General features: G+C 42.2%; 1 protein-coding gene across 1 annotated transcript in view; it reads left to right on the forward strand.

Annotated features, from left to right (window-relative positions):
• The window catches only part of LOC106642250 (uncharacterized), a 36,332-nt gene that overhangs the window by 19,504 nt on the left and 4,468 nt on the right, over nt 1-12,360 (forward strand). The window contains exons 3-6 of the mRNA XM_089592953.1: nt 7,760-8,375; nt 8,463-9,005; nt 9,772-9,961; nt 11,650-12,187. Of these exons, the coding sequence (XP_089449079.1) occupies nt 7,760-8,375; nt 8,463-9,005; nt 9,772-9,961; nt 11,650-12,187 (1,887 nt within the window). The remainder of the gene's footprint in view (nt 1-7,759; nt 8,376-8,462; nt 9,006-9,771; nt 9,962-11,649; nt 12,188-12,360) is intronic.

Here is a 12,360-nt window from a genome sequence, read left to right on the forward strand (position 1 = left end):
TATCATCTGATCTCTCTACAAACAAAATTATGTAATATACAAGGTAGGTATAAGTGCAACAATAGTGTGTCGTAGGCATATAGACAGCAGTCCGCTAACGTCAAACGCCGATACACGCGATAGCCCCTAGCCCTCCTCTGCACTCGATCTTTTGGGGAAACCTGATTGTATATGCAACAAGCAGGCAGGGTATCGTATCGAGGTATAGTACGTACATTATAGGGGTCCCTTTGCTCCGTAGTCGGAGGAATTACATTTAACCAGCTATGGAGGCTAATGCACCCGAAGCTCAGCGAAAGCCCTGCACCGTAGCCCTCCATTGTGTATTATATATACGTCAAGTTGCAAGTGCACCCCGATTCTCCCCCTCCACTTTCGATGATGGTTAGATGCACCCTTTCCCCTCTAAATTTTATGTATAAATATATAGACACATCCGATCGCAAACAGCGAAAGATTAAATCAAGTCAGGATGTGCTTCTCGATCATCCCCGTCCGATACAGTAGTAATATAGTCACACAGTCGCCTCGAGCTTTCGCTGTTGCGGTTTGCGGTGCACCTATATGTATACGAGCTACTGCAGTTTTGTTCGCGTACAGTCTTTTCCCGGTTGATTATATTGCATCCGGAGTAGACCCTCGTCCTATATGTGCACGAGCGAACTGCATGTGTTACACCGTCAGCCAGGTTGTGCACACGCACACACACTAGTGCGCTGAGGGGATCAATTAGGTACACTCACCGTACCTTGATTCGCAAACCGCAAAGTTTGAATTCTTGAAGTAATTTATCGTATTAAAACGCGAAGAACAACCATAATCATAAAATAAAAATATAACGATAAACAACTATGATATTAACAACCATTGAACAATGTTAAAATCATATGTTTATTTGTCATAAAAAAATTGAAGACTTCAAACTTCGCGGTTTGCGAATCGAGGTACGGTGAGTGTACTATGGTTATTATACATGTGTGCAAGCTCGGGTGAAAGCACTGGGTATTTGGGTGGGTACATTTGTGTCTGTCGTCAAAAGACGAATAAATAAAGGATAATAAAATATAAGGTAGCTGATCCAATGTATACGAGCTCGTATTATATACATAAATTTGGAGGTCATGAGCTGATTTTTGGATGATAATTATTTTTCATAGTTTCCTTACTTAACTGTCCAGGACTAAAGTTTGTTTGACAAATTGTTACGTTTATTTGTTATTAAGTACCTCAATGTGCCGTTCGAATCAATTTATATATAAATGTGTTAATGCAAAGTTCGCTTATATATCGGTGAAAGGTTGAAATTCGTGGAATACTTTTGAATTTTGTTTTCCTCAAGCTTTGCTTCCTGAATCAAATTGGGTAACCTAGTTCTGTCGGTCAAAATGTACTGTATGTACCCATACATCTGAGATACCGAATAATCATTTAATCGATGAGATTAAGGGATCGTAAGTCAGGAGTAAAAACAACCTCGTAACACGATGTTACGGCTGTGGAACGGATTGTACGAAATTTCGTAATGTAGTATCAAAAGCTCGACGGGTTTATCGCGTATTATTTATTACATTGACGGAAGTGTCACGGTTAATGGCGCACGAACTTTGATCCGATGAATTTTACGCGAAGCGATTCCCCATCCAATGCTCCGGGTGTAGTTGATTTTTTTTTATCATTAATAATATTTCGAGAGTTTCAATAACTTTAAGTATACTTTTATAGGATGGATTTTCGAAAAATTTGCTATTAGGAAGAAAAACATTTAAACGATACTTTTTCGAAATTTAATCAAAGTGAACTACTTTTTAACAGCTAAAAATTTCGGGCAAGGCGCTTAAAATTTGGACCTCACGTGTCTCACAACTTTTTAGGGCCAATTAAAAAAGTACCTTTTTTGAGTTTTCTCAGCAGTTTGGGAAAAGTCTACACTCGACAATTCTCAAATTTGGTGTGTATGTTAAGGATCACCAGACCTACGTTGTGTCCAAATTGTCGGCTCTTAATATTAATCACAAGTTATTAATTTTCGAAATAATGGCCAAAAATGACAGTTTTCTTACAATTTTAAACATCAGCTCAGTCTATTCGTCTTTTTATTGCACATTTTTTTCATGATTTCGTTTTTTTTGTACGATCCTTCGGTTTTCTTCTAGATCCAAAAAACCTGCCATTTTTTTTTTTTTTTTTTTGCCAATTGGGGAGAATTAAAAGAGAAAAAAAAATTAGGACAAGGAAATGCGGGGGTTAGGATCAAACATCCTTTACACACCGGTAGTAAGGACAAATCTTATAGACTCATAAATCTTTCTACTTTGCGCATTATACCGCGTGAGTATAGTGCCCTCACCCACGAAAGCGATGAGCCACTCGTTGTTGTTCTACACCACACTTATTGAAACATACCAAACTACTGAACTAACAAAATTCTTTACACAAAAAAAAAAAAAAAAAAAAAAAAAAAAAAAAAATGAGCTAATCCCTTGGTTCGATAATTACAATACAGATTAAATATTTACACGCTTAGATAGCACAAGGTATATAAGTACGGAGTCGAAAAATTTTTTTTTAATAACCGTTATTATCTAACGCGCAAATTAGGAGAAACTTTTTAGTCATTATTCGACCTGTTTATCATATCTAAGCCGATAATCTACGTTTCAATTACCGATAACGTCCGAGAGACTTCTCTGGAATCGTCCACTTGGGACGTTATCTTATCATCGCTAACGTCGTGCCTGAAATCAATTTTTCATACCAATAAAAAATTCTAAAATCAATTACGGTTTATCTTTTACTTTTCTTTGTTCCACACAGGAATGCGTTCGTCACTAATAGATACGTTTAGTAATGCTCCCCAAGCGGTGATAACTCGTATGCACCGCAATTAAAGACAATCATCCATGACTCCAATGTCAACATAGCTCGAAATAAAAATTTTTAAAAAATGACGTGTAAATTCTAAACCAACTAAATAACCAATCGGAACAGTTAAATCGGCTGTTGGAAGAGTTGCACGTTTATGCATGGCGTTACATTAAATTACGTTATTGCACGGACCTTATGGTCATCTTCTATTATCTTTAGCAATGTCTCGTAATGGTATGTAATACATGAGGGATGTGTGTCGCAGGCGCCCTCGCGAGCATTTTGCAATTGAATTCTTGCCCATTGAAGTTAAGTATATATAGACCACCCCCCCGGCGAGTTTACCTCACATCGAGCAATGCTTTCGGGGGCGTCCCGTCGACCTTCTTTGCAAGTCCTCTCTTGTGATGTACAATGTCCGACACACCATTAGAAAGCCAAAGATATGAGGTTTGTTGAACTATATCGACACGTAAGCTTTGGGTAAAAATGATTAATTTTCTTCCAACGGTGTCAAAACTAAGCACTGCCACATAGAGCTCCGTGTTTGAACAATGATTTTCAAATGCCTCGTTATCGCAACTCTTTTCTGTATAGTATTATCTTGTCGACACTTTTACTTGGTAATTGACATTGTTAAAATGATAATGCGAATGACCGTTTTGTATGGTGTGGATGTATTTATAGTTGTACGTTACGCAAATAATGTATATGTACTATACTATTCTTTTATACGCATGTGCGGGCAATGATTACGGATCAAATCAAATTTGCATTGCTTAGTAGCAAAATGATGTACCTGTTGAAGAGAACAGGGAAAAAAAAAGAGGGAGGACATTCACTTCGAGTAGAGTAGTTATTCTGATTATCGTTTACATCAGTATTACGTGGAGTCGAGTAAAAAAGCCATACTTTACATTATTATACTTTACAGTGGTTTGCTATAATAACTTTTTGTTAACAGTTTACCCAAGTTTTACTTGGTTGGGATATTTTTCAAAGGGTTGCTTAGAACTGTATTGTAAAAAATGACAATTCACCATCACCTTGCACAGCGAGTCGGGGCAAAACGATGGAATGGTGCAGCATTGAAACAATCAAGCTTTAATACTGCTTGTAAATTATACATTTAAGTTTATGTAAAACTTTTAGAGTTTTTGCAAGCATTTCACGTGGCTGGTATATCTTTTTTACTACCTGATGAAATCATCGAGTCGTGCAAGAAAAATTAATTTTATATTCAAATCGTTGACTATTATGAATTTTATGGTCGACGAAGCAAGGAGTGTTTGGAATATTTCAATTTCGAGTTTAATAGATCGTTTTGAACTTCAAAGTCTCATTTATTTACAATTACCAGAGCAGTGCAGATTTCAGTTTGCATGAAAATGCGTGTATGGTTCTAAGCGCCGATGTAAAAAAAATATTGTAGAAAATAAAAAAATTTCACGAGAAAAGAACCGATTGGTTATCCAAACGGTTCAATAACGTTTGGTCGATTAAAGTTTATTGAGGTTAAAGCTATCTTTCAATACGAGTACGTCTCAATTTTTATCTTCGATTTATTTTTATACAACAAAAATACAGTTTTTTTGTTTTTTTTCTCAAACACGCCACTTTCCACAAATATACTATTGAATAAATAAATAACTCGGATAAATTATAACCGAAGGAACCGTCACAACTCGTTGCTCAAGATCAATCGATTAGGACGCAACTGAACATTTGCAATATTATGTTGCTACGCGGCCGACACGCACACATATATGAGTACACAGGATGACTCAGAAATGTATTATTTATTTACCTCGAGGTCACACCAACGTGCTTCGTGTGTCTACACACGTGTGTATATTTAGTAAAATTTCGTATGAAGCATGTATGTTTTAACGCGCTTTTAATCACCTGAACTATTATTTTCGACTAATGGCCCGGATTCGAGAGAATAGAAATCATGCTTTTAGTTAACAGCTCACGCCGTTCAAATATTCATGTGCACATAAATAACAGAGTATTCATCCTTGGGTTTTTTCGAAACATCAAGTATTCACGAAAATATTGACGTGGGGTACAAAAAAAAAAAAAAAAAAAAAAAAAAAAAAAAAAAAAAAAAGTAATAGCGTATGAAACGAGTGCAGCTCTATGCGTTGTGTTTTTTCAAGTAATAACACAACGCAGTCGATAAAGTTCCTCTGATGTACACAGTCTCGAGTGGAAAAGCCGCATTGCCGATCTCCCACAAAAAAAATTCGTGAGTTTGAAAAAAAAGGGCAAAATAAAACCACATCACCATCAAAAGCATCCACATAGACACGAGAGATATGGTAAAGAAAAAAAAAAAAAAAAAAACCCTACAGTATATTGCAACGAAACGCATCGGAGGCAAAAGAGCCTTGCCGATCTCCGTCGGCCGACCCGCCGCGGGCATCTCGCGCAAACCCGTCTTTATATACCTCTTCGGTGCTCGTGGCAAAAAAAAAAAAAAAAAAAAAACCACGCGCGCCCCACACCGTCACCGCATGGCTGTATATAAGTATTTACGTACTCGCGTAACAATCGGAGGCATTACATTACACGATCGAGCGATAAGAGAGCCATTGCACGCCCAAGTCGGGTAGCGAGTTATCAGCCCCTTCGCGATCCTACGCGATAAGTATGCGCGTGTGACCACGTGGCGCCGCGCTCGTAACAAAATTCTTATCTGTCGCTCCCTCCCTCCCACCCCCTCTCGTTTCTCCCCTCCTTATATACTTGTGTGTATACACGCCGCAACGAGCGCTCGGTCTGCTCGGTACGTTTGCGCCTTCAATTACGCGCCGATCGTCGGCGCGCACACACTCCCCGCGACTATACCGGTTTTTGGTGAATTTTGTCCTCGGGAGGTACGTGGAACCATACCCGTGATCGAGTGCGTATGGAGTTCCGTGCCGTTAAAGTGCCGATATAATATTTAAGGTCTGCGCGTTATTGTGGGTGTTACACTGTCGCGAGGACGAGGCGCGAGCTTTGGATCATCGTGGTGTACGGAAACTGTGAACCGAATAACTCGCGTTAGGAAGTGCCATTATGGACCATTGCAGGTGAACTATGTGCTACTTGGCGATATCCCCGGTGCATTGAAGGATACTCGAGTAAAATTGAGGGGAAAACATTAATTTTCATACATTTGGTTTTACTTACTTGTATATCAATGGGCATTTGATCTAACGCTTCGATGAGTCGAATGGTATGTATTTACGTGATAGAGCCACGCAAATTTTGAAAAAAAAAAAAAAAGCTTGAAATCTACTTACACGCGTTGCTTTTCTACCGTGATCCTGTGTACATTATACGCAAGCTTTTGCCCCTTGCAGCAATTCAAGTAGTAGAAGCCAACGTGTGGTCAGACATTGTACCACAGACGCATTATATATATATGTATATATTTTTTTTTTTTTTTATATTATAGTGCTCTACGTCCGGCTCCTTTAATAAAGGCACTACTATGGGCACTTAGCACTTGGGAAAGGGACAAGGAAAGGGATGGGAGGCCACCCATTACAGGGAGGGGGTTAGGGGGAAATTAGGCAATTATGCTGCAAGAAGGTCGCCTAAACCCTCCTCGAGGAGCATTGCGTGGTGAAAAAGCACATGTGAAAAATCACAGAGGTATTTGCCCGAAAAAGTCGCACTATGGCCGGGAATTGAACCACGGTCTCCCGCGTGCCAATTCACGACATAGCCGACCGAGCCACCGCGCGCTCTATATATGTATATATGTAGATATGCGTACAACTTACAGCATGATAAAATGCGACGATATAATACTACTTATAAGGTATATTTTAGGTAAAAACATCGTGTGCGCATATTAGTAATGATTGTTCTACGGAACACTTGTTGAAAGTACACATTGTATACCGTTTGCCCGATTTGTTTGCTCAATATATACATATATATATAGCCTAAAAGAAAACGGGAGATAAGAGAGTAAGAGGAAAGAAGAGAAAGCCGCGTGTACATATGTTATATGTATGCCTACTTGGAAACATTTAAATGAGAGCGCAGGGAGACTTGTGAATGTGTAAGAACATGGTGATGATGATGATCATGATTGATTGCCGATGGTTGTTGGTAACGATTAATATTCGAGTGTGGGTATCATTATGTGCTTATCATTTTCCTTCTCGTTCTTCCTCCCCCTTGTTCTCGAAATGCAAATACACGTATGTATACAACGGGCATCGGCAATCAATATTACACTCGAAAAATGTACACGTATATGCCAACCGCAATCCAGACGCTCTAATTATGGTAATTTGCCCCCCCCCCTTCCTTCCCCCGTGCAAAGATCATTAATATTCCAATATAGAGTTATTACGCGTGTACACACGAGCCGGTCCCTTCTTTGTCATTTCTTCAATAAGTAAGTACGTGCTACGCGCGTGCACAAGCTCGAGGAATCGGGGGCGCCGCGGGGGTAGGGGCGGTTTAACGCGACACCTGCCGTCTTTTAATTTCTTTCTTTTTCCTCGGCCCCACCGCCCTCTTGGATAATTCACATTACACCATCACCATCATATTATTATTATTATTATCACAATATACGAGTAACGATAACGAGGACGTTTGTTTTATTTTATTTTTTTTTTTTTACCGCTGCTTCGCTGACTTTTCATTATTAATTTTTACGCCCGATCGTTATCGGGCCAGGCGAGAACGAGGCGCCTCTTGTTCCCCCATGCACGCGACGTACTTACAGGTGCTCGACTCGTTGATCGTTGTTTCATGCTTGCACAAAATAATAATAATACTTATTCGCCCCTCGCGCGAATCACTGGGTATACTTTCTAGAAATTATATACGTACGTATAATGCACTTTGGCTCGCGTTGACGTCAAACGATCTCTTTTAGTTCCAGACAATAGTTGCAGCGATCGAGAAGAGAGCCACCACCGGGACGAACAGCATAGGGGACCGGAGAGCCGGAATGGCGTCATCGTCGAGGCGTCAGGCAGCAAGGAAGATTCCCTCCCGCCAATCGCCGGCTCCACTGCCAATGGTACAATCAGCCCGAGTCCGGCAAACGGCCTGTCCCCGAACATGGTGCCCCCGATCTTGCTGAAGAAAATCGACGACAACGAGCCGTCCTTCTCCTCCCCCACGTTGGCTCTGGAAGCCCTCCAGCAGGTAGCCGCCTCGACCGCGTCACCCGGCAAGGACAGCCAAGGTGAACACCCGAGTCTCCCCGAGCCCGAGGAGAGCCACCAGCTGCACGGCTACTGCGTGATCGGTAAGCCCGGAGACGAGCTCGCCGAAGCAGACCCGAGCAACCCCGTCTCGCCGATGATGTCCGTCGTCGCTTGCATGCCCCCGCCGACCACCAACGCCACGGGCCAGACCAAGAGCATCGAGATCACGATACCCTCGATGCCGGAGCTCGGCATCAAGGAGACCAGGACCGATCGCATCGACCTGCCGCCCGAGTTCACCACCTCCAAGCCCTACATCATCAATTACTTCCTCGACAGGTTCGTCGTTACACATATACACGTACATATAAATATGTGCTTTGTTGTTTTTGTTGTTGTGGCTCATAACTTTATTTGCGTGTACAGTGGCAAGCATGCGGGGAACAATATGGGGATACCCGTGTTCTTCGAGGAGGCGAAGCAGCAGCCCGACCCCCCTACGAACGACCCGAGCAACGAGGACGTGGACGAGGTGCAGATCCTAGAGACGACGCCGGGTGCCGCGGTGGTAGCCAAGTGCGAGGGCGTGAACGCTGTCAAATCGGTCGAGAAGAAGCGCGACTGGTTGGGTACGCGGCAGAGTATGCGCGAGAGGTTCCGCAAGATGCACAGAATCGCGAGCGACACCCGGATCCGAGTGTTCACCTCGTTGCAGGGATTGTCCAAGGATTGCCCGGAGCGGGCGGAACTCGTGGAGGCTATGGATGATTGCGAGCAACGGCAGAGCTACTACGCCGGTCTGATGTTGAGGCTAGACCAGGTCACGAGCCAGGCCAAGTTCGACGCGTTTTGCAAGGAACTCGAGGGGGAGAGGGCCAAGTACATAACGGTCCAGAGGTCCCAGTTTGTCGAGGGGGCGCTGCTCCATCCGCCAAAGGACGCCCGCTTGGGGTACGGCTCCGTCGTTGGGTGGGTGTTTTCACGGACAAGAGTCCTGGTTAAACAAGTTTTTTTTTTTTTTTTTTTTTTTTTTTTTTCCCTCCTTTTTAGTCCGTCGATACATAGTGTAAAAACCGCGATTGACGATCGTTTAATCGAAACGGCGCGACGGTTGGTTGATCGTTTGAAAAAAATCTACTTCCGATTATATATACTGTATTTTTTTTTTTTTTTTTTTCTTTAGTACAAGTACGCGAAACGAGAATCTTTTTTTTTTTTTTTTTTTATTTAGACTACAGTTATCTATTTGAAACTTGTTGGAGATTACTTAATCGAGAAGATTGTGACACACGTCCACTCGGCGTTCAATGCTTATCGCGTTTGCCAAAATAAACAAGGATGAGAATAACGATTATAGCCGTCGCTTTCCGCGTCGTGAGCTTGCGCACTTTTTTTTCAACAACGTAAACAAGCTTCGGCTTACACGTACATCGTATATTACGTCTTATCGTCGATTAGGAGAATCTTAGATTTTGTAATGGAAAAAAAAAAAAAAAAAAACAAAAAAAAAACAAAAAAAAAAAACAGAATTTAGATAGCGAATCGCAGTCTGTGTCGCGCGATGGGGTAAAAATTGTCCAACAGATTTCAAAACAACGTTTGATATACACACACGCTCGCGTGCTCGTCGCATGATGTGCGCACACCAGTGACGAGGAATAACATTCGAAATCCTCGCAAATCACGGTTTTAGCACTACGAATTATCATCATCGTCTTCTTCTTCTTCCGTACAGTTACAACGAGGTTCAAGTTTGTGAGAAGTCGCCGAGCGCGGAAGGGCTCTTGGATTACAAGAGAATGCAGAGCCAGCCGGGGACGAATGGCTATCTGAGCGTTTCTCGCGACATCGAGATTCTGAGCGACAGATACGCCCAACATCGCCTGCAGCCTACTACAGCCCCTCGCGGCTACGTCGTACAACAAGTAATTACTAATGTACACATATCTATACATATATATTATCTATACGAATCAATCATATTGTGTTATACATACATGCTCGAGGTCGTTTGTTTGTGTGCATCGGTATTTTTAGGTCTGGATTATCGGCGAGACCCGCGATAGAAAAATCGTATTGGAATAATAATTATTGCACTCGGGGCAAAGATACGAATTTTTATTGTTTTCTTTTTTTTTTTTTTTTTTTTTTTTTGTTCTCTTCATCAACACTCGGGTGATTAAATGGTACTTTTAGTTTGCTATCTGGTGTATTTTTCTAGATAAGAAAACGAGCCGGTGATGATATTGTAATCTGGTGTCTCACTTGCAAATATACATGTAATATCTTTACAATGACGTATATATACGGAGGTGGTGGGGGTTCATGCGAGAGGATACAGTAATTTCCCTAATAAAGTTTATTTTCTTGAGAGTTTTTTTTTATTTTATTTTTATTTAAAAAAATTTTTTTTTTATTAGGTTTTGCATACGATACATCGAATGATTTATTATTCAGTCATCGCAAATTATATACACATTGTTTTACATGGGTAAGGTGCAACATTATACTTACGAGCAAATCGTCACTTTTGATCAAACACTGGAAAATCGGTAACAATGAATCGACAACTATAGCTAACCAGTCCATTGTTTATTAGTCGGTCGCGTGCTTGCTTAAAAAAAATTTTTTTTTTTTTTTATTGTGGTCAAACTAAAATGGCAACCTTAAAGCGTTAAACAACAGTTTATCATCCAACCTTGGCACACCAACAGGTGCGTCGCAATAAAATCGCGCTCTTTGATCTTCGACTTACCCCCTCGAGCCTTTTTCCGCGTCCAACAAGTGCGTGCACGTACAAACGCAGCGCCGGCAGCCAATTAATTTCGTCCAGTTAATTTCCATTTGATGCTCTGTCGACGACATACATGTACACATATACATGCGTGCGTTTCCATTCACGTAAGGGGAGGATTTCAGCAGCTGTCCTCTCTGCTCGCTGTAACACAACACCATACATTACGCGCCGTGAGGGTGTCCTGATAATCTAATTACTTGTATATCCGTATGTATGTATACACGGAAGCTCTGCCGTTCAAAGGGTTGCTCGGTACATGCTTTTAGATCGGTATATATATACCCCCTTCTGTACGATATTGGTTTTCGAGGCCGGCACTTGGACGAGGATCGCGCTCAATCTTGTCGTAAACATATGTAGGATTTTATATTGAAAAATGAAAAGACAACATAATACATGCGTATACGCGCGTGCAGTGGATACTCACTATACAGCCAACCGATTCCCCGTTACTTTTTTGATTTGTAAATTGAAAACGTGCGACGCGTTATTTTCAATGGCAAATCAAAAACTGGTGATGTTGAGCATAAATACGCGTACCCTAAAAATAAGCGTTTTCACTTGAAAAACAACAAATAAAAATAAAAAATGAAGAAACACTCAGATCTATATATAATCACCGGCGTTGATGTGTTCCACTTAAAAATCGTTATCAATCGCCGATGAAAAAATCGTTTAAGAGCATCGTTTCCCAAAATGATGAATGCACAATTAAGATAGACCTCCGGATAGAGAGCGAGAATAAAACGATTCCCGGGGCAATCGAGAGCCCATTAATATTGGAAAGAAAATGAGGGTGTGATCGGTTGTTCGCAGTTGCAGACAACGACGTCGGTGATCGTCGAACCGGCCGCCACGACCGACAGCCTCGTCACAAGCACCACCCGCAGTCGGAAAAACACAGCAGGAAGCGACGAGAGCGTACCCCGGACCATGCCGGCGTCACCGAGCAACAAGCGAGCCCCGGTCCAGCAGCGCTCCTACTCGTCGACCTTCATGATAGACGAGCTGAACTCTCGGCCCTCGGTCCACCCGCTCCACTCGCGCGAGGCCCTCCAGGGGGCTCGCGCGCTGCCCAACAGTCCCCGCGAGGCTCTCGCCGCCAACTTTGCCGAGCACCCGCCGCCCCATTACCACTACACCCAAGTTTACGGCGGCAGCGGGGGCGCGGTTACCGAGGTGCAGGCGACCGAGCACCAGCCGAGGCAGTACCAGCAGGCTGGTGAGGAGCAGGTGGTGGGGACGACGAAGGAGAACAAGAGGCCCCTGGATCTGGCGATCAAGGGCAACATCAAGAGGCCGAGCAACGCTCCCATCGGGGCTAACGCCGACGAGAAGAAGAAGAGGAAACGCGGTCAGTTTGTTTATCCTTGTACCTCTCAATACCCGCTTTCCATTTTTTTTTTTTTTTCCATTGGATCTTTCTATTTTCATGGTTTCCTGTAGGACGAGAACAAAACAATCTGTTTCAAACAAACCAACATCCAAGGTAACAATCTCCTGATGGTGATAGGAGCTCGGGGGACA

The sequence above is a fragment of the Copidosoma floridanum genome, unplaced genomic scaffold, assembly GCF_036245765.1.
Source record: "Copidosoma floridanum isolate Cflo_tuat_1 unplaced genomic scaffold, Cflo_Japanese_pri ptg000019l, whole genome shotgun sequence".
Taxonomy (NCBI): Eukaryota; Metazoa; Arthropoda; class Insecta; order Hymenoptera; family Encyrtidae; genus Copidosoma; species Copidosoma floridanum.